This window comes from Nerophis ophidion, linkage group LG06 (genome assembly GCF_033978795.1).
Source record: "Nerophis ophidion isolate RoL-2023_Sa linkage group LG06, RoL_Noph_v1.0, whole genome shotgun sequence".
Classification (NCBI taxonomy): Eukaryota; Metazoa; Chordata; class Actinopteri; order Syngnathiformes; family Syngnathidae; genus Nerophis; species Nerophis ophidion.
In genome coordinates, this window is record NC_084616.1 from 31,760,447 (window position 1) to 31,784,803 (window position 24,357).

Genomic DNA, 24,357 nt, shown 5'->3' on the forward strand with positions numbered 1-24,357 from the left:
GGATTCACCCATAATTGTGTTTGTTTAAAACAAGACTCTGTCGGTGGGTAAGTGCTCTCTAGAAAGCATGGATGTTCTCTGGCTCTAATTAAAGACTGATAAGTGACCTTCCTTCCTGATAGTCGGCCTCAACTCCAAACAGGAGAAATATTCACTGAAGGGGGGGAGGTCAACAAATGGGGTTAACACAGTCCAGATGCTTTATACTAGCCTTGTCTGTCTGCATTCATTTAATCCACCTCAGGAAATTAAAGTTATGGATCATATGCCGTCTGTTTGTTGGTAAAGTCGTGGGATTCTAAAGAGAACCATTTATTTTAAACCCCAAAAAATGCCAATTGTTTGCTAGAAGTCTATTTTGAGCCAGATGCTAAAAGTGTAACCCTATCCCTCAAAGCTTCTTGGAAATGCAGAAACATGGGGATTATCAAATTATAGAGCAGAAGGGTACACCGCAGGCATATACAGTACTATTGTTTAGTACTGTGCACAGAATGTTTGTTTTGAACTTCCCCATTGGAATTCCTGCACCCTGTCTGCACATGCATATGAATCCAATGAGGGCAAATAGTTAAAATTTCCATTGAATGACTCTTAAACATGAGTAAAAACGTTACACTAAATTACGCTATATTTTTGTATTTTGTCATTTAATATCTATGTTTCACACGAAAAACAATCAATTGTATTTTTTGGGGGGGGGTATTTTTACGATAACCTAATGCAGGGGTCGGGAAACATTTTGGCTGAGAGTGTCATGAAAGCCAAATATTTTGAAATGTATTTCCTTGAGAGCCATATGATATTTTTTTTAACACTGGATACAACTAAATGCCTGCATTTGTCATTGATTGATTGAAACTTGTATTAGTAGATTGCACAGTACAGTACACATTCCGTACAATTGACCACTAAATGGTAACACCCGAATACGTTTTTCAACTTGTTTAAGTCGGGGTCCACGTTAATCAATTAATTTAAGTAAGACCAACCTTATTAGAGTATAATAAGTCTCTTATTCCTTTTAATAACATTGTTATTCTAAAGCTAACCAATAATAAATAAAATACTTCTTACCATTAATGCCACTTCTTGAACTGGTGCGGTAGAAAACTGGTGGATGGTTTGAAATGCATGAGAATGTTTTATATTTTGAATGTTATTTTTAACACTGCGATTACCAGCGAAATCATTAATTACTTATCCTGTTAAGTAATTTCAGCTAAGATTTATCTTGGCGCCAGATGCAGTCATCAAAAGAGCCACAACTGGCTAGAGAGCCCTAAGTTCCCTACATCTGACCTAATCAATCGTACTTTAGATTGTTTGGTAGTTCTCTTAAATTACTAAATACAAAATAATGGGCGTATATTTGGTACAATGGTTATACTCATGTGAAAGATTCCTTCAATTCACAATTACATCTCCACATTCCTTGGATTCATACTGTATGCATGCTGAGATGTAGGGAATGCATGAATTCCAATGTGGAGCATGTCTCGCTGTAACACCGGTTCCTGGCATAAACGCTCTATGTGGTTGTTAGAGCCACACAACCACTGAGGGTTGATAATTCGAAAGGCTCTGACCACATCCCAGTCATTTTTTTGTTTATATATTCAATAACTGGAGACATTTGGAGTCTTGGAGGTTTAAATTAGATCAGCAACTTATAAAATCAAACCCTACTGTAATAGTTAAGAATAATTGCACCTTTTTCATCCATAACTCCTAAGTGTCTTTGTCTTTTCTGTGCGTTCCAGATAGTGAAAATTTGCTAGCAAGAGGCGACTAACAATGCAAGCAACGTAGAGTCCTCTATAGAGCCCTCTACAAAAACAACCATACCTGCCAACAACGCTCTATATAAATGCAATGACCTGCATGTGAACAGAGCTATAGCTACATTGTTATTGTAAGAACTAACAACGAGGAACTACTTTTCGTACAATTTAGGACACTTACACTGCTCCCTCAGCCATTCGTGAGAGTAAATTTATCAACTGAGCTGCTGCTGCTGAATCACCTTTGAGTTGGGTCCCATTTTTATCATCTTTGGTATGACTCGGCCGGGGTTTGAACTCACAACCTATGGATCTCGGGGCGGACACTCTAACCACTAGGCCACTAGTACATAAGAAAATGTATGCTATACATACAAGCTCGTCAACCAACAGTTTTATACCACCAACTAATCCTGAATGATTTATGAAATTCGAAACCAAATACTGGACTAGCGAGAGCTGATCTTCATTCATAATGCAGGTGGGTACTATTTGTCCTCTGTCTGGCATAAGTGTGAACTCAAACTCTCACACGAAAACCTAGGAAAAAAAAAATATTTGTTTTATCTTTTTTAGATGGTTTCCGTTATAAATGAAGGACATGTAAAGAGTGTCTGTGACAATTCATCCAAATACCCATAAGCATAAAGAGCATGAACCCTGTGTCACTTAATACAGGGGTGTCAAACTCAAATACAGAGTGGGCCAAAATTTAAAACTGAACAAAGCCGCGGGCCGAGGTTGAACAAATTAACCCTTTAATAGGGACCCAAACAGGTTTTGCATTGAATATTGACCTAGTAAGGCTTATATAACTTTATAGTGACATGCAAAATCGAGTTTCAAATAATATTAATTAAAAAATATCAATGGCATATCAAATAAAACAAAAACACAAATTTAATGCCTTTTTTCGGCGGCGGGTTTGAGTTGGGGCGGGGTTTGGTGGTAGCGGGGGTGTATATTGTAGTGTCCCGGAAGAGTTAGTGATGCAAGGGGTTCTGGATATTTGTCCGGTTGTGTTTATGTTGTGTTACGGTGCGAATGTTCTCCCGAAATGTGTTTGTCATTATTGTTTGCTGTGGGTTCACAGTGTGGCGCATATTTGTAACAGTGTTAACCTTGTTTATACGGCCACCCTCAGTGTGACCTGTATGGCTGTTGACCAAGTATGCCTTGCATACACTTGTGTGTGTGTATGAGCCGCATATATTATGTGAGTGGGCCGGCACGCTGTTTTTATGGAAGAAAAGCGGACGTGGCGACATGTAGAGAACGCCAAAAGCAGTGCTTTTACGGCCCGCCCCCAATATTATTGTCCAGGTGGAAATTGGGAGAAATTCGGGAGGGGCACTGAACTTCGGGAGTCTCTCGGGAAAATTGGGAGGGTTGACGAGTATGAGTATTAGCGGTGAATGTGGTGTTACGGCGGCGGGCCAGCTCTAATGTTAATTTGATATTGCCTCAAGGGCCAAATGAAATTACACGGCGGGCCAAATTTGGCCCGCGGGCCAGAGTTTGACACCCATAACTTAATACTTCACTCTATTCATGCATTTGTCATGCAACCTAGAGTTCTCACATGAAAGTCATCCGTATAATTGACCTTGGGTGTTTGTGTCTGTGAGGGTGCGTGGACTAAATGGTGCAAACAATAACAAGGGCCTTCATTAGAGGGGGCGTATCAGACAGAAGAGGGATAAAGATGGGGGGCTGGGGGGTGGGGTGAAGTCAAGTTTGTCTCCCTTCATGTTAACAGCTGCCTGCCCATCACTGGAGGCCTGAGCCAAACCCCCAGCTCGCCATGCCAAATCCCTCAAAGCAAAGCATCTCCATTTGTGGGCGGTCTGTGACCAGAGGCCCTGCTCTGACTTCTGATCGTTGTTTGGCACATATTTTGGTGTAATGACCTCTGCTCAATGGAGACACTGAATACAAAATACTCTGTTCACATATGGTCATTGTAAAGTTGTGAGAATGATTCAGTAGAGTAGACTAGAGGAGACCTCAGCCACTGTTGAACTGTTGAATGCTTCTTCTCACAAACAAATGAAATAAACTGACTTTTGTTTATTTTGCCTGTCTGGCCATGTGTTAGTTTGCGGACTACTCTGTGGTTCAGTGAGAATGATGCAAGATGTTTGCCTTTGGCAGGCTAGATTCCTTTGTAAGTTAGAAAGTCAATCCCCTCTATGTTTTATCAAGAAAATGAAATTGTTTGGGTTTTTCATTGGTACCATGAACATTAACTAACTTACTCAGTTGTAGAAATCATAACCCTACCAATTGTATTCAGTCTAGTCCAGGAATGTCAAACGTACGGCCCAAGGCCCCAATAAGGCCCCTCGAACAGTTTTTATCCGTCCCGCGAGATAAGTTTGCTAAGTATAAAAAATTACCCAAATTTCTGTTCTAAATGTGTCCACTGGATGTCAAAAGAGCAATTCTTTGTATCTTTGTAGATGATGCTGCATATGTACACATTGAACCAGAAAATGATCAAACTACATAAATAACATCCCGTATTTTTGATTTTGATGATTTTTTTTTATCTTGATAGATTGAAAATTAACACTCCTGAGTGGAGTGATGAAAAATATCACATTCTTTATTCAGAAAATATAAATATCGACACATTTTGATAGAATACTGTTAACATGTAAGTGTAAAAAAATACCAACAACATTGTGATTTGTACAATTTCAGAATGTGCGTGTTCTACTTTTATACAAACAAACAAAAAAAAAATCTGAAGTTGTCTTTATTTTAAAGTTATCGTGCCGTGATTTTGCCAGTACGGTCCACTAGGGAGTAGATTGTTCTTCATGTGGCCCCTGATCTAAAATGAATTTGACACCCCTGGTCTAGTCTACCAAGTATGCACTCATCTGGGCATGTTTGTGTATGCCATTACTTCATTATACAATACTGTATTACAACATGTTTGCCCTATTGGAGTTTTTTTCTGTTGAATTCTGCTGTTTAAGATGATAGTTATTGTCTTTGACTAAAAGAGTTCCATAGTCAAATCTGATTTGTTAGATTTTGCCCACCGTGGACGATCAGTTGAAACTTTCGCTTTTTAACAGAAATAAACATATGGTGACATGTAGTAGTGCACAGTATGCAGACTAAGTCTCAGTAACAACCCATGGAAGTGCTCTAACATTTATACGTGAATATACTAAAATTGATTTAAAACTTATTTTAGTAAGTAATAAAGTATATCAATAAATTGAACAAAAAGAGATCTCATTCGTGACTTTTTACCCCAAAAAAAGATGATTTGGTTGATCGAGGTTGATAGTCAAATCAGACTCCTCTGAATCGATAACTTTTGTGGTTATTGTTAATAAGGAGGAAATATTGCAATCATTTTATGAATGTTGAACACTCATGAATGTGCTTGTGCATGACTAATCATAGCTTGAGTTTTGACTTTGTGGATTATTTCAAGTCGTTATGCTGTTACACACTGCAAGGTTGTGAATATTGATAACTAGCATATTGGATATAGTTTGGGTGTTCATGAGTGTGCTTACACGGTTGTTTTTAAAGGGCTATTTAAATAATGACATAGTAAGTAGCGCTCGTTCCTTGCAGTGAGAAGGACCTGAGTTCAATATATTTCTGTGTGTAGTTGTGCATGTTCCCCACCATGACTGCGTGGGTTCCCTCCGGATACTCCGGTTTCCGCCCACCTCCAAAGACATGCACCTGGAGATAGGATGATTGGCAACACTAAATTGGCCCCAGTGTCTCGACGTGAGTATTAATGTTGTCTTCCAATTTATGTTAGCCCTGCGATGAGGTGGCATCTTGTCCAGACTGCTTTACCGAGTGTTGCTGTAGAAGCGGTAGAACAATGGATGGATAGTATGGTGTGGTATATAAAACTCTACCAAACACACTTAAAAGGAAACTGCTTTTTCTTTGGAATTTTGACTATCGTTCACAATCATTATGAGAGAAAAGAATGCACATGTAATTTATTTTTGAAAGATGATCAAAAACGCTTTCAATATGCATTTAATGGGAGTCACTGTTGTAGCTTTCAAAGCCCTCAAAACTAATTTCAAAACCCTCCATCAACGTTTTATATACACGCTGCAAGTCTGTTCATATCAATATGTCATATGTTCAATATTTACCGGCATCTACTTTGTTTTCCTACTTCCACAAACAAACACACAAGTGTTCTTATTAGGACTGCGAATCTTTGGGTGTCCCACGATTCGATTCAATATCGATTCTTAGGGTCGCGATTCGATTATATATCGACTTTTTCGATTCAACGCGATTCTCGATTCAAAAACGATATTTTTCCGATTCAAAACGATTCTGTATTCATTCAATACATAGGATTTCAGCAGGATCTACCCCAGTCTGCTGACATGCTAGCAGAGTAGCAGATTTTTGTAAAAAGCTTTTATAATTGTAAAGGACAATGTTTTATCAACTGATTGCAATAATGTAAATTTGTTTTAACTATTAAACGAACCAAAAATATGACTTATTTTATCTTTGTGAAAACATTGGACATAGTGTGTTGTCAAGCTTATGAGATGCGATGCAAGTGACACTATTGTTCTTTTTTTAATTTTTATAAATGTGTAATGATAATGTCAATGAGGGATTTTTAATCACTGCTATGCTGAAATTATAACTAATATTGATACTGTTGTTGATAATATTCATTTTTGTTTCACTACTTTTGGTTTGTTCTGTGTTGTGTTTGTGTCTCCTCAATTGCTCTGTTTATTGCAGTTCTGAGTGTTGCTGGGTCAGGTTTGGTTTTGGAATTGGATTGAATTGTTATGGTATTGCTGTGTATTGGTTTGTTGGATTGATTAAAAAAAAATAAATAAATAAATAAATATATATATATATATACACACACATATATATATATATATATATATATATATATATATATATATATATATACATATAAATATATATATATATATTTTTTTCAATTGATTAAAAAAAAAAAGAGAGAATCGATCGCACAACGTGAAAATCGCGATTCGTATTCTAATCGATTTTTTTCCCACACCCCTAGTTCTTATCATGCCAGACTTGGTAACAGAAAACACAGACGACTATATTTGGACAAATGAGGATTTACAACCTTATCTTTCTAAAGCTGAAAATAGGAATGTGCATATTCTACTTACAGAAGCCAGCACGAAGAAGAGGGTGAAACATTGGAGCAGAGGGAAGCCCAGAGAGTGAGGTCAGTGCGATTTAGTCACGCTGCAAATCTGGAACTTTTGAGCCAGGCTATGCCAAATTATTGGAGTGCCCAAATCAACTGGAAACATCCCTGTCCAGCTTCACCAAACAGACGACTATCCATTGAGTAAGTCCCTATACTATTGTTTATAATACATGCAGCACATCACCATACACTACAGTGCATACACTGCCAAGCTTGCTGTGTAGGAACAAAACATGACATGCGGGCTAATACTTTACAGACACTTTCATGTTTTTCACTCAGTACAGATTGGTGTCCTATCTAATTGTGTTGTGTCTTACAACACAATTTCGGTGCTGACGTACAAACCAGCTTATCCCCTATCTTTGCTGTGGAGTACCAAGCAGGGAGGTAATGTGTGCCATTTTTACAGTCTTTGGTAATAAATAAAGAGACAATTAGCATTTATAAACACATTTGAACACATGCAAAAGTACCTTTCAGTATCGAGAAAATTGGTACCGTATCAATTTAAATATGAAAGGTACCCCTTTCGAGGGAAGTCTACCACGTTTTAGCCAGGATCTCAGCAATCACGCTAATCAAACAAAGCAGACTTAAGTGGGCAAGCGTGCCCAAGGCCAGTATCAATTGTCTTGTGTCAGTTCTCTACTAAATTCAAGTTGTGGGCTGCACTGACATGGAGCAGTGTGACAGAACCACACAGAAAAACCCATATACCAGTACATACAGTATATTCACATGCAGCATACAGCCGAACCAGGAAAACACTAGGTCCAGGGTCACGAGAAGTAGATTCTTTCACATGTTTCTGCTTCGTAATCCCTGGAACAGAGGGCTTGTTTTGGCTCACTATGCTGGAATCCTCCCTAATGGCAATCTCAAATCCCTCTGAGAGATGGAGTGTAACCCAAACGGACCTCTTGCTATTCTGGGATCAGTTACACTGCGATCTTCACTTGCAAAGCAATGTGGTTAAAACAGAGACAAAAGTCAAACACAGTTCAAACATCTTTGCGCTGGAATGTTGCAACACGCTGGTCTTGATCAGACGTAAGTGTTACAATGTGATTCGTCGTGGGCGCACTAAGGTGGAAATATCTGGTAAACCTTCAGCCACCTGGTAAATGTCACCAAAATATGACCAGTCTAGTCACCGCCTGGTGTTTAATCCAAGGACAAAGTGGGGATACTGAGGGAATGGAAACTTCTACATGAAGACAGAAGTTGGGAGGAGACACAGAGCCTCTAAGTTGAAGCTAGAAATACAGTGATGAGCTGCACTGAGCTGATGGATGAAGAGATTCTGAGAAAATAAATACAACTGGATAAGAGGAGCAGCTAAAGAAAGAGTTTGGATCATGCCTATTGTCCCATTCCAGCTATTGCTAATTCCTCATCTTCTCCAACAATGCCATCTTCATTTTTCCCTCACTTATGACATTTGAGTTTGACTTTGGTAACCGGTAGTGTAAAAGCACAAAAGAGCGTTTGCTCTCTTTGAAGACAGGCCAAGTGACTGCCACGCTGATCACTTTTAAAACGTGTTTACATTTAACAGATGTACGAAATAGTTTTGGTCAGACTTGTTTTAAACAGTATATCATTTCTGGCACCACTTTGTACGTCTTATCACAAATGGTGGCCAGGCGGCACCATAAAGTCACAGCCCATTTAAGATAATTGGTATCATTAAAAATAAAAGCAAAATATAATCTACAGGGCAACATAACGTAAAGGGTTTTAATGTTTTAACTATAGGTTGTGATAATTTCCTGCTGTAAATATTTATCCATTTATCCATATATACAATTGTAGCACTCTTTTCTTCACTCTTACCAGAAGTAGGAATAAAAGTAATCCCAAATGAAGGGAACATAATACTAATTATACACCAATTTCAATGCTTAACGTCGATTAAAAATAATACATTTTACATTAATACATTTAATTACTAAACGATTTCAGCGTCTTCTCCCAGATCTTATTGATAAGGGTTAGACTGGATTTATTAAAAACCGTCAACGCCTGAAAATGTTCGAAAGACGTTTAATTTCAAATAACCCAATTTTAACCCAACTGCTGGTTCAGAAAAGGACAAATCCCTTATTTAAGTATTTTAACTCAACATTTTGAATTACATTTTTCAACCCAACTTTTGTGTTGAATTATTTAACCAAAAAGTTGAGTTGTGAAGGGAATTATATTTGTATAGCGCTTTTTTCTCTAGTGACTCAAAGCGCTTTACACAGTGAAACCCAATATTAAATTTTTACATTTAAACCAGTGTGGGTGGCACTGGGAGCAGGTGGGTAAAGTGTCTTGCCCAAGGATACAACGACAGTGACTCGGATGGCGGAAGCGGGGATCGAACCTGCAACCCTCAAGTTGCTGAACCAACCGAGCTATACCGCCCCGGTATAGCTCATTAAGTTATGATAACTTAATGTTGGGTTATTCCCCACCAAACTATTGGGTTGAATTATTTAACCCAAAAGTTGAGTTATGCAATCTTGGGTGGTTGTTAATAATGTTAATGAGATTAAGCCATAGTAAAATTCCCTTCAAGAAAAAAAGTTAATTTTTAATTAAAAAAAAGCCTTTCACCCAAAAATACGTTACTCGTTGAAAATTATAAATTTGAAAATCCAGAAATGTAGTTATAATAATACCCTTATAACCCAAAACATGGATTGGTATTCATAAAAAAATAATTCCAAAATTTAACCCAACACTAACAACTCATAAAATGGGTTATCAAAATAACCCGGTATTTTTAATTGGTAGAGAAAATACAATATGACAAATAAAAAACCTATAATATTATTTTGCCTTAATGCAGAAAAAGGCATTCAAAATGATTTTTTGAACTTTCCTCAAGCATGCTTCAGAAAGATTTGGCTTTTACAAAAAAATCTATAGACTGGATGAAAATTAGTGCTGTCAAATGATGCATTTTTAATCATACTTTTGAATTTGGATGAATTGTGATTATTGTGTGGAGTTTGCATGTCCTTCCCGTGACTGCGTGGGTTCCCTCCGGGTACTCCGGCTTCCCCCCACTTCCAAAGACATGCACCTGGGGATAGGTTGATTGGCAACACTAAAATTGGCCCAAGTGTGTGAATGTGAGTGTGAATGTTGTCCGTCTATCTGTGTTGTCCCTGCGATGAGATGGCGACTTGTCCAGGGTGTAAATTGCCTTCCGCCCGATTGTAGCTGAGATAGGCACAAGCGCCCCCCGCCGCCCCAAAGGGAATAAGCAGTAGAAAATGGATGGTCGGACAGTTATTACGGGCTTGCATCATTTAAATCAACTTAAAACAAGAGCAAATCTTTTGCAGAATAATGTTAATTGTGGCAGAGGGGTTAGTGCGTCTGCCTCACAATACGAAGGTCCTGCAGTCCTGGGTTCAAATCCAGGCTCGGGATCTTTCTGTGTGGAGTCTGCATGTCCTCCCCGTGAATGCGTGGGTTCCCTCTGGGTACTCCGGCTTCCTCCCACTTCCAAAGACATGCACCTGGGGATAGGTTGATTGGCAACACTAAATTGGCCCTAGTGTGTGAATGTGAGTGTGAATGTTGTCTGTCTATCTGTGTTGGCCCTGCGATGAGGTGGCGACTTGTCCAGGGTGTACCCCGCCTTCCGCCCGATTGTAGCTGAGATAGGCGCCAGCGCCCCCTGCGACCCCGAAAGGGAATAAGCGGTAGAAAATGGATGGATGGATGGATGTTAATTTACTGTCAGAATGTCAAACTGAACCTTTTTTAAATGTCATTTGAAGTGAAGTGAATTGTATGTACTTAGCGCTTTTTTCTGGAGACTTAAAACGCTTTACAGCGTGAAACCGATTATCTACATATTTAAACTACATTTTAAACCAGTGTGGTGGAAGCGGGGATCGAACCTGGAGCCCTCAAGTTGCTGGCCATCCTGTAAAGTAATCAAAACTACAGAAGTTTTTTGGACCTTACACTAATTATAGAGACCCAGTGATTATTCGTTTTTTGTAAACCAAATGAATAGAGATTAATTGAAGCGGTAGAAAACGGATGGACGGGTGGATGAAACATTTGGGACTTCCGCCCTTTTTTCTGTCCTCTCACCTTGGTTGCTGGGCTCACCATCAATGGAAGCGCCCTGGGCTCCTGGAGGGGAAGGGGAGGTGGTGGGGGTCACAATCTGTGAGGGCTTGTCCCCATCTTGACGACTCTTAGATGTCTCAATGCCTTTGACTCTCCTGGCATGGCGGTTTCCTTTGTAGTGGGATTCTGCTTGGCTCTGTTGATAAACACAGAAAATATGTTGTTAAAGGGCGCCTGTGATAAATTTGGTCTGCTCAATAGCCTTGTGGTTAGAGTGGTTGTGGCCTTGAGATCGGTAGGTTGTGAGTTCAAACCCTGGTCGAGTCATACCAAAGACTATAAAAATGGGACCCATTACCTCCCTGCTGGGCACTCAGCATCAAGGTGTTTGAAATTGGGGTTTAAATCACCATAATGATTCCCGGGCGCGGCCAGTGCTGCTGCTCACTGCTCCCCTCACCTCCCAGGGGGTGAACAAGGAGATGGGTCAAATGCAGAGTACACATTTCACTCCACCTAGTGTGTGTGTGTGACAATCATTGGTACTTTAACTTTTTAACTTAACTTATTCGCTCGTTCATCAAAGTTCATGCATTTTGGCGTGAGCTTGCACGCAGTTTTGGATGTCTCTGTTTGCGGTGTTTTGATCCATCAAAATATTCTTGGCAAACGCTTTCGCACCATTCATTATTGTCCCAAATATGTCTCATGTTTGCCATTTCAATGATGCTCAAGTTGCACCATGTTACCCTCAATGCAAAAAGTCAGTGTTCAAAAAGGTTTCCGACCCCTGCTCTACCCACTCAAAAAAACAGGTTAAAAAATAACTGTGGAGCAAAATGTAAACATTCACAACAAAGCATATTCGATATGTGTTATCACGACCACAAGGTTTTAAATGTAGATTTTAAAAAAACTCAAAAAAGGTGTAATGCATGTTATTCTATACACACTCTGGGTGGTATACAGTGAAAAGAAGATTGGATTACAACCAGGTGACTGAAGACATGCAACGGTGAAAACACCTGAGACCCCGTTGGGCCCCCTTGTTCCAAACACACTCCTTATTCCATTGTCAGCTGTTCCCAATTTACTGGAAATTTATGAAGACTTGTGCAGTTAATATTTGTTGGTGAATCATTAGTCCACTCGCAAAGACCGAAACTAAACTATTTGACAGTTCCTGGCGCCGACCTTAATTATTAACAAATCTGCCGACAGATGCCGACACATGGGAGTTGAACTGAGGGTCGGCGGAATGGCTACTTCGTTAACACGCCGCACGTTATCAACAGGTTGCTGGCTTTTGTGAGTCTGGGTGAAAAAGGAGGCACGGCTAACTGTAGCGGATCGCAGCCTGGCATACCTTGCTCGTAATATAATATCCACCCTGCAAGCACATTAAATCAAAATGCTTCTTTGAAAAGATGAAACCGGATAGAAAGCTAAGATCATCCTGAATTACAACAAAGATAGAAACTTGACCAGATTTATTGCAGTGGCTAATCTCTTATGAAATGCTCGCCGCTCCCTGATGTGTTTGCACTGAGAGTAAACAAGCCAGGTGAATCATTCATCTGGTGAGTGTCAGGATATCCCGGGATTCTTTGTTTGTGATTCTGCACGGAGAAATGCGAAGCTGGCCCGACATGGCCGATTAAATGTAAGGTTGCTATAATGAGCTGTCGCCAGCAGTCTACAGTATGTCGGGTGTGTTATAAAAGCACAGGAATGTTGTGATCCCCTACACACACGCTGCAAAAAGTCAGTGTTCAAAAACAAGAAAAAAAAAATACAGACATTTGGGGTATTTTACCTGAACTAAGAAAAAATATCTGCCAATAGAACATGAAACATTTGGCTTGTCAAGACTTTCCAAAAAAAGTAAAATTAGCTAACCTCAATGAACATACTTGCCAACCTTGAGACCTCCGTTTTCGGGAGGTGGGTTGTGGTCGGGGGTGGGGCTGGGGCGTGGTTAAGAGGGTAGGAGTATATTTACAGCTAGAATTCACCAAGTCAAGTATTTCATATATATATATATATATATATATATATATATATATATATATGTAAGAAATACTTGACTTTCAGTGAATTGTAGCTATATATATATATATATATATATATATATATATATATATATATATATATATATATATATATGTATGTATATATATATATATATATATATATATATATATATATATATATATACTGGTATATAGAAATAAGAGCAATACTTGAATTTCAGTGTTCATTTATTTACACATATACACTGACTTAACACTCATCTACTTATTGTTGGGTTAAGGGTTGAATTGTCCGTCCTTGTTCTATTCTCCGTCACTATTTTTCTAACCATGCTGAACACCCTCTCCGATGATGCATTGCTGTGTGGCACGCACAAAAGTGCTTTCATCAAATGTAGTAGAGTCTGGAATCTTCCATCTCTCCAGAGCATGGCCCAAAACCGGTCAATCTTTGCTTCCTGAGGAAGATCTTCACTGCGAAGCACTTGGTAGTCCACTACTTCTTCCCGGAGGCTATCCAGGTCCAATCGCAGCTGCAGCTTGGAACTTACAAGCGTATTTCTTCATCTTATGCGTCGTTGGCGTCGCCATGGCTGTATCTTCCTCGTTCTTCTGCTTTGTCTTCTTGTTGTGTGCGCAGTTGTGCACTGCACTCTCTAAAAACTGTCGATGTTATTGCCACATATGCATGTACAGTAGATGGCAGTATTGTCCTGTTTAAGAGTGTCACAACATTGCTGTTTACGGCAGACAAACTGCTTTATGGTAGACGAAAACGTGACTGCTGTTGTTGTGTGTTGTTACCGCGCTAGGAGGACGTTAATGAAACTGCCTAACAATAAACCCACATAAGAAACCAAAAACTCGCCCTCGATCAATCGACAGTTATAACGTCATTGGGCAGGCACGCTGTTTATATTGTGGGAAAGCGGAGGTGAAGACAGGCCAAGCCCCCTCCAGCTCCGCCTGAATTTCGGGAGATTTTCGGGTGAAAATTTGTCCCGGGAGGTTTTCGGGAGAGGCGCTGAATCTCGGGAGTCTCCCGGAAAATCCAGGAGGTATGGCAAGTATGTAAATGAACCCAAGAATACCTTAAAATAAGTATATTCTCACTAATAACAAGTACACTTTTCCTGGTAGAAAAACAAATTGAGACCTTTTTGCTCAATATGTTGAAAAATATTCTTAAATTAGGTAAATGCTAGTGCAATTATTTTACATTAAGAGTGTTACTAAAACGGCCTTCTTTCATCTCCTTAACATCGCTAAAATGTGTTCCATTTTGTCCAGTAGCGACGCTGAGATCATTATTCATGCGTTCGTTACGTCTCGTCTCGATTACTGTAACGTATTAATATCGGGTCTCCCTATGTCTAGCATTAAAAGATTACAGTTGGTACAAATACTGGCTCACCTGCACTGGCTTCCTGTGCACTTAAGATGTGACTTTAAGGTTTTACTACTTACGTATAAATACTACACGGTCTAGCTCCAGCCTATCTTGCCGATTGTATTGTACCATATGTCCCGGCAAGAATTCTACGTTCAAAGAACTCCGACTTATTAGTGATTCGCAAAGCCCAAAAAAAAGTCTGCGGGCTATGGAGCGTTTTCTATTCGGGCTCCAGTACTCTGGAGATGCTACCTCAGTAGAAGCATAAGTCCCATTTTAAAACTCATTTGTATACTAAATAGACCCCGTTTTTGGACCAGTTGATCTGCCGTTTCTTTTCTTTTCTCCTCTTCCCCCCTCTCTCTTGTGGAGGGGGAGGGGGGTAGCACAGGTCCGGTGGCCATGGATGAAGTGCTGGCTGTTCAGAGTCGGGACAATGGGGTGGACCGCTCGCCTGGGCATTGGTCTCCGTTCGGGATGGTCTCCTGCTGGCCCCACCATGAACTGGACTCTCACTATTATCTTAGATCCACTATGGACTGGACGTTCACAATATCAGGTTAGACCCACTCGACGTCCATTGTATTCGGTCTCCCTGTTGGGGGTGGGGGGGGGGGGGGGTCCTCTCTGCGGTCCTTACCAAGGTTTCTCATAGTCATCCACATTGACGTCCGCCTGGGTTGTGAGTTTTTCCTTGCCCTTTTGTGGGCTGTGAACCGAGGATGTCGTTGTGGCTTGTGCAGCCCTTTGAGGCACTTGCTATTTAGGGCTATGTTAATAAACATTGATTGATTGATTATCTTGACATACTGATATGCGCCTGGCTTCATAATTTTTTTTTTTCATGCTTGAAGTAAAAAAATATTACTTTAAAGAAGTAGTTATATACTTGTGAGTGTAGATGACATAGCTTTCCAACCGTTTCAAGCATTTTTTACTCAATATAGCAGGGTTTTTCAACCACTGTGCCGCGGCACACTGGTGTACCGTGAGATATTATTCGGTGTGCCGTGGGAAATTATGTAATTTCACCTAATTGGGTTAAAAATATTATTTGCAAACCAGTAAATATTGTCTGTGCTGTCAATTTCCATATCAGTAGGTGGCAGTAGGTAGCTAATGGCTATGTAGATGCCAGAAACAGGATTCGTTGTGATCACAATATGCAGATGACAGCGGAAGGCAGTGTGAAGGTAAAACGGTATCTAAAGTTTAAACCAAAAATAAACAAAAGGCATTGAAGCTTAAGGATGGTTATGCAAAACGAATCTCAAACAGAACTGGCTGTAAAGTAAACAAACAGAATGCTGGACGACAGCAAAGACTCACAGCGCGTGGAGCAGACGGCGTCCACAAAGCACATCTCTACATGACATGACAGTAAACAACTAAATAGGAGTGCCAGACAAGAACTAAAACACTACACACAGGAAAACACCAAAATACTCAAGATGAGTCAGTGTTTCGTGACAGTACACCTACTTTGAGACAAGCTATAGTGATGCACGGTGTGTTATTGTTTGAATGTTTATCCAACAATTGCGAGAACGACTTTTTACTGTCAATATTGCGTGCTGAGTTTAATTTTTTAATGTTTTCTGCTGATGGTGTGCCTTGGGAATTTTTCAATGAAAATGTGTGCCTCGGTTTAGAAAAGTTTGAAAAACACTGCAACATAGGTCATAAAATCTCAGCAACAAGCTGTAATATCTAGCAAACATGACCCTTATTTGAGATATTTAATCTTACTTGGATTTAAGTTTTTGCAGTGCAGGTTGCGCATCTCTAGCTACCACCTGTTCATTTTGTGTTTATACCCCCACTATCATGATTTTAGTGTCCGCCAAGTAAAGACTACGCCACATAACTTCAGCAGTGCCCTTTAATCAGCTGTCAGCTATTTGCAAAAAAAATATGTTGAGTGAGCAGATGTGCAATGCTAGGTGCCACACTGGGGTAATAAACCCACATCAAGGGGGCAACTCGTGGAGATGATTTTTAACTAGTTGGATTACAGTCAGAGCCCCTCTGGTGTCTTGATGGGTGCTTGACAGCTGCCACAAGTGCTGAAAGGCTTGGAGAATTTAAGTGACACTTGGACCTTTGCACCAACCAACAGGCTTAGAGGAGAAATAGACCAGCTTGGCAAAGGGGAAGTCATGGGTGGGCTTCTTTGCTGTTTGACTAGCACTATCTGGCACTGGAAACCAAAAGGCTGTGTTTTTCTTGTAGGGCAGAACGGGGTCAAATTGGTTGTCACCTGTGTTGTATCTACCCATCCAGTGAGCATGGTCTCTAAAATTGTGGTATGAAAATGTCCAAAGTCAGGATCAGAGCTCACCTGCATAGTCCTCTCTGGGACAAGACAGCTGAACTTGAGGAGAGAGGACTTTTTGTGGTTTTAATGTTTAGGCTGACCATTTTCTGAAATCCCAAGAGGACACATACATGCGTACCAAGGCGGGCAGCACGCCAAGGCCGGGACTAGGTGAAAATTTGCCAATGATTCCTGAACTTGCTTTATAAATAATTTATTTATTTAAATACAGCATTTTTTTCTCCTCTGTTGACAGTATAAAAAAATAAGTCACACTTAAATTATGTAACATTCCCAGTTTTAGAAAAAGTACAGAGGTAACAATATTCAAAATAACCTCTTGTATATAATATACACATAAATAAAGCCTCAAAATAAGTTAATTATATTTAAACAAAAAACAAGTAACAGCCCATTCTTTAAAATGTCTCTTCTCAGTCCAGTGGAACCTTCTAATGTAAAAAATATAAATAATGCCTCAAAACATTTGAAACAAAAACAGATGTCCTCAGAGAATACAGCATAGGTGAAGGGTATTTCACAAATCAGTTAAAACAACAAAACAGAGGTAACATTACTGAGCCAATTATTTTAGGCTCCTGTAAAAAAAATAAAAAAAATACTGCAGAGTCAACATTTAAAACAAAAAAAGGACCTTTCCCGGCAAAACTCGAACCGACACTTCCTGTCAATAGCGTCACTTCCCTATCTTCCTCGTAAGTCCCGCCCCCCAGCCAAAGCCATTGGCTAACACCCCGTAGCCAGCCGCTACAATATTTACAGCTAGAATTTACCAACTCGAGTATTATATATACGGTAACTTAACCCTGGATGTACATTGAAAATACACGCAACCCTAATTCAAAATGCCGGACAGTTGAGGCATTTAAAAAAAACGCCCGGACACCCCGACACCACCCGCAAAAGAGGACATGTCCGGGGAAAAGAGGACGTAAGGTCAGCCTATTAATGTCAAATTGTAAATACTTTGCTCCTCATTAATACTTTAATAAAACTTTAAGGAATCTATCCATCCATCTATCTATCTATCTATCTATCTATCTATCTATCTATCTATCTATCTATCTATCTATCTATCTATCTATCTATCTATCTATCTATCTATCTATCTATCTATCTATCTATCTCTCTCTCTATCTATCTATCTATCTATCAATCAATCAATCAATGTTTACTTATATAGCCCTAAATCACTAGTGTCTCAAAGGGCTGCACAAACCACTACCTATCTGTCTATCTATCTATCTATCCATCTATCTATCTATCTATCTATCTATCTATCTATCTATCTATCTATCTATCTATCTATCTATCTATCTATCTATCGATATCTATTTTAGATCTTTTTTCATATAAAACACACACCGGATTATAAGGCACATTAAAGGAGTCAAAATATTATTTTTTTCTAAATTGAAAACACATCCGGGGCAGCACGGTGGAACAGGGGCTAGTGCATGTGCCTCACAATACAAAGGTCCTGGCTGAGTAGTCATGAGTTCAATCCCAGGCTCGGGATCTTTCTGTGTGGAGTTTGCATGTTCTCCCCGTGACTGCGTGGGTTCCCTTCGGGTACTCCGGCTTCCTCCCACCTCCAAAAACATGCACCTGGGGATAGGTTGATTGGCAACACTAAATTGGCCCTAGTGTGTGAATGTGAGTGTGAATGTTGTCTGTCTATCTGTGTTGGCCCTGCGATGAGGTTGCTACTTGTCCAGGGTGTACGCCGCCTTCCACCCAAATGCAGCTGAGATAGGCTCCAGCACCTGCCGCGACCCCAAAAGGGACAAGCGGTAGAAAATGGATGGATGTAAAACACTTTCTTGTGGTCTACATAACATGTACTGGGGGTTCATTGGTCAAAATGTTACATTGATTATGTTTTACAGATCATCTTCAAGCCGCTTTCTTACAAATGCTTACAAATGCACGTTTTTTTTGGGCGGTCTTATTTAAGTGGCTCACCATCGACAGCGTCTTCTCTCCGTCATTTTTGTTGTAGCGGTGTAGCGGGCAAGGACGGTAGTGGAAGATGTGTCATAAAATGGAGCTAACTGTTTTAATGACATTTAGACTTTACTTGAATCAATAAAAAAGCAGCATCTCCTCATCTGGAAACAACCACACAAAAAAAGTGTCCTGTGAAAAATAATCCGACCAGAACGCTAATAACTAAAGTTCCTTGGGTGAATAATACCAACTCACTACACCGGTGTATTTTAGTGGTTTCATGGCTTTCAGACTTGCCCCTGACAGTTTGTCTGTGTTTTAGTTTTTTCCTCTGCATTTGTCTGTTTAGTATTTTCTGTCCTTAGTTCCTGTGTGGAATTTGCATGTTCTCCCCGTGAATGCGTGGGTTCCCTCCGGGTACTCCGGCTTCCTCCCACCTCCAAAGACATGCACCTGGGGATAGGTTGATTGGCAACACTAAATTGGCCCTAGTGTGTGAATGTGAGTGTGAGTGTTGTCTGTCTATCTGTGTTGGCCCTGCGATGAGGTGGCGACTTGTCCAGGGTGTACCCCGCCTTCCGCCCGATTGTAGCTGAGATAGGCGCCAGCGCCCCCCGCGACCCCGAAAGGGAATAAGCGGTAGAAAATGGATGGATGGATGGATAGTTCCTGTCTAGTGCTCTTATTTTGTCAGCTTCCTGTCTTGTTCCCTGAGTGCTGTGTTCCCCTTCAGCTGCGGCTGATTGGCATCTGGCCACACCTGTTGCCAATCGGCCGGCTCCTATTTGTACCTCCTTTGTCTTTTGTCAGTTGTTGGATAATTGTATTGTCATTCGGACTTGTCGTTGCCATATGTTGCTCTTGTCGTGTCTGTGATTCTTTTCAGCTATTACCTGTCGTGCCACGTTTTGTCCTGGTCGTCGTAGCGGTAAGCTGTTCTTGTTAGCCATTAGTTATTTCCAGTTTTTCTGTTTGCTATTCTCTACCTTCCATGCTAAAGTTCCTATTTTTGTTTTCTAGCTTCCAGTGCTAGCTACCTTAGTTTGTTATTCCGCCCACGTGCGTGCTTTTTGTTTGTTCTTGTTTAGTTTGAATTAAATCATGTTCTCACATTCTATGCCTGCCTCCGTCTCTGCATCTTGGGGTTCGTCAACAACTAATAACTGTGACAATGGCGAGTTTACTGACAGATATACGTAAAACCTTTATAGTACTTTATTGGACCTTAATTAGAATAAAAACTAAGAATCATCTTCTTATATGATATACTTAGTCCATAATTAACAAATGTGTACATCATGTTTAGTGACATGCTAATTCTTATTTTTACACTTTTTTTTTCCAAATTCCATTGTATGCTATACTATTCTGACACCACCAGAGGGCAGTATAAGTGTCCACATAAGCGACCATAAGACCCCAATTCAGAAGTGTACACAATTTTGGAAATAAGAGCTAAAAGGGGCTATCCACACATGTGGCCAACTAAGCCTTTATACGATTTATATTAGAAATGGCAACAGCGGAGGATGAGTGTCCTATAACAAGAAGATATAGAAGAATAACATTATTGACTCGCTAGCTTATGCAATTTTTTAGGACGTCTACAGATCCCAAATACACATGAACAGGTACCAGAAGGCAAGAAAAGTTGCTTTTGCATAAATTTGCGAAACAAAACGCCAGATAATATGTCTTACCTTATACATGTACCATAATAATACTTTGTTTAAGCAGCTTCATAGCTCACCAAACTCGCACTTAAACATTTTGATAGATTTTTAAGTGCCGTGTGTAATGTTCTATATTTTCTATGGACTATTTAAAATGTTGGTGTTGTTTACTTGAGACATATTGGAATTAGAGATGTCCGATAACGGCTTTTTTTTACCGATATTCCGATATTGTCCGATATCAAACGACACCGATATATGCAGTCGTGGAATTAACACATTATTATGCCTAATTTTTTTTTGTTTTTCCCCGCTGGATGTATTAAAAAATGTAACAAGGTTTTCCAAAATAAATCAACTCAAGTTATGGAAAACAAATGCCAACATGGTACTGCCATTATTATTATTGAAGTCACAAAGTGCGGGCAGCACGATGGTATAGGGGTTCTTGCGTCTGCCTCACAATACGAAGGTCCTGAGTAGTCCTGGGTTCAATCCCGGGCTCGGGATCTTTCTGTGTGGAGTTTGCGTGTTCTCCCTGTGACTGCGTGGGTTCCCTCCGGGTACTCCGGCTTCCTCTCACCTCCAAAGACATGCACCTGGGGATAGGTTGATTGGCAACACTAAATTGGCCCTAGTGTGTGAATGTGAGTGTGAATGTTGTCTGTCTATCTGTGTTGGCCCTGCGATGAGGTGGCGACTTGTCCAGGGTGTACCCCGCCTTCCGCCCGATTGTAACTGAGATAGGCACCAGTGCCCCCCGCGACCCCAAAGGGAATAAGCGGTAGACAATGGATGGATGGAAGTCACAAAGTGCATATTTTTTTATTAACATGCCTCAAAACAGCAGCTTGGAATTTGGGACATGCTCTCTCTGAGAGAGCATGAGGAGGTTGAGGTGGGCGGAGTTGAGCTGGGGGGGGGGGGGGGGTAGGGGCGGGGGTGTATATTGTAGCGTCCCGGAAGAGTTAGTGCAGCAAGGGGTTCTGGGTATTTGTTCTGTTGTGTTTATGTTGTGTTACGGTGTGGATGTTCTCCCGAAATGTGCTTGTCATTCTTGTTCGGTGTGGGTTTACAGTGTGGCGCATATTTGTAACAGTTTTAAAGTTGTTTATATGGCCACCCTCAGCGTGACCTGTACATGGATAGATTGATAGATAGATAGATAGATAGATAGATAGATAGATAGATAGATAGATAGATAGATGGATAGATAGATGGTTAGATAGATAGATGGATAAATAGATAGATAGTACTTTATTGATTCCTTCGGGAGTGTTCCTTCAGGAAAATTGAAATGGCTGTTGACCAAGTATGCTTGCATTCACTTGTGTGTGGGAAGCCGTAGATATTATGTGATATTGATATTGTGTGCCTTTAAGGTTTATTGGTGCTCTGTACTTCTCCCTACGTCTGTGTATCACTCCGAACAGCGGCGTTTTAAAAAGTCATACATTTTACTTTTTGAAATCAATACGGATAATTTCCGATGTTGCATTTTAAAGCATTTATTGGCCGATAATATCGGCAGTCCGATATCATGGGACATCTCTAATTGCAATCATAGTGATGTCTACATTTATTTCTTATGTTTGACTGCCATCACAGTATGGCAGTCAAACATTACATTACATCATGTACCAAATAAAATAGCTTTGAGGTGAGTAAGCGCAACCAAACATATTCCTTACCTTAGGCGCACCGGGTTATAAGATTAGATTAGATAGATTAGATAGTACTTTAGTTATTCCTTCAGGAGAGTTCCTTCAGGAAAAAATTAATTTTCAGCACAATCCCATTCAAGATCAGACAAACGTTACAGGGAGACAGAACAGGATCTATAAGGCGCACTGTCGAGTTTTGAGAAAAAAAAAAGATTTTAAGTGCGCCTTATAGTCCGGAAAATACGGTACTTGGCTTTTACACAACGGTTTTGTAACAAAAAAAAATGTTACCCTTAAAAAGTGTGAAGGGAATCTTTATATGAGTGTTACTAGCTAGCTAATAGTGATGGGTAAACGACGCCCCAGTGAGTGTTCGGCACACTCACTAGCTGTATTGATAACAGTGATGAAAACCGATGTCCAACAGTACGAACGGTAACTTGTGAGCTGACAGAACTGCATCTTAATTAAGCAGTTGGGCGCTTTGTAGCTGCATCGGCCATATTATTGTTCTTAAAGTGACACACAAGTGCATGGAGAGGCAAAGTATACTCCTTGTGTTTCATGATATATCAGTATCGTTTGAGACTGTTTTTAGTCATGATGCTGGCAAAATCTTCCAGTTGAGGTTGGTTGCCACTTATACTTACTCATACATGTCCCTTCATTTTGCCTTAAACATGTGTCGATATCATTACAATTTCAGATTTAGTTCTTCCTTCTTTCCCTTTTTAAAGAACAATATTTTTGTTCAATTTAAATAGCATTGTGTCAAGTGAACCCCGTGGTGTTTGAAAAGCATTCTGCTAATAGACTTGGTTGTTACAATGTGTCAGATTGTTTTTAAAAGTTGTTAAAATGAGATGGAAAACGGAGATAGACATTTCAAGCCAACACTTTAGAGTTAAATTTACTGTAGGAATGACAATTGAAAGATGTTTTGATGAGCCAATCCGACTACAGTAAAAGGTGTGACAACCGAACCCGTTGTCCCTTATATCACGCCAAAAAAAGGTCCACGATCTGTAACTGTACACTAGTAAAGTGGTCTTGAGAAAGGGCAAAGCCTTCAGACCAAGGTGGAAAGAGCGGCGCATGGAAAGGCGTGTGGAAAGTCTGACCGCTTGCAGGAGAAGTGACCTCTCAGATGAAGGCTGTCATGAGGGGAGATAGAAAGGTATATGGCAGTGGCTTTCTTAAGCTCTCTTACTGAGCCAAAGGGATCAACTGCTTGGCAGCTGAAAATCACTGGGAGGGCCTGCTCAGAATAAAAGGCTTCTGCACTGGGACATAGCAAAAATGGAAAGTGACACCAAGATCAAGACCAAGGGGTTGTTTATTTAAGAACGTTTTTTAATAATAACTGTCGTTTCTGTATAGATCGTTTCTCTGATTGCAGTGTTATGGAGACTAAAATAATCCAATGTAGTCATTAAAAATTTCCAAAATGCTATTTACCAAAAGGCCTATTTTTTATTTTTTATTTCTTATGTAAACATACCCTTTGACCAGGGGCGCCCAATCTTTTTCCGCAGAGGGCCAGACTGACAAATCAGAGGATGCATTTTTCAAGTTTTCACCTTTTAAAACCAGTATAATACAGTGATTTTTTTTCTAAAAATAACTAAAAAATGCTATTTCCATAGAAATTATGTGTGAATGCTGAAGAGCTAAAGACAGAAATGCAATGCTAACAGTTAGTGTGCTGTCCAGATAGCATCAAGTAGCAAAAAATGTAAGCAAAATGAGCTAAAAAAAAAAAAAAAAGCTAGAACTGTACAGTGCTTACATGCTAATAATACCCCCCTTTCATTTTTTATTAAAATATACAACACTGATAGGTATAACTGCAAAATTAGTTAAAAAAAAAGCTAGCATGCTAATTTTAGCATGTTAAAATGCTAACTGGAAGCTGTCAAGTACCAAAATATTATACTTTGTGATGTATACCTGAACTATTATCTGGAAAAAGTAAGCATCAAGTAACAAAATATGACTCTGTTGTACTCCTATAATATTACCTAAAAAAATATAGCCTAAAAGTAGGATTTGTCAAATAACAAAATATTAAACGCTGAGGTGTATACCTGCAAAATTTGAAAAAGAATACAAAATAAAAACACTGCTTTACTAATATTAGAATGCTAACGGTTGTGCCCCAACCTGTTAAAAAGTTAACTACGGGTGGCAAATGGTCTCCGGGCCTTGCCAA

General features: G+C 39.8%; 1 protein-coding gene across 6 annotated transcripts in view; it reads right to left on the reverse strand.

Moving 5' to 3' along the window:
• Nucleotides 1-24,357, reverse strand: part of znf385a (zinc finger protein 385A) — a 186,801-nt gene that overhangs the window by 25,885 nt on the left and 136,559 nt on the right. For all 6 annotated transcript variants that reach the window (XM_061903394.1, XM_061903391.1, XM_061903389.1 and 3 more), the window contains one exon: nt 11,116-11,290. In XM_061903394.1, coding sequence (XP_061759378.1) covers nt 11,116-11,290 — 175 coding nt within the window. The remainder of the gene's footprint in view (nt 1-11,115; nt 11,291-24,357) is intronic.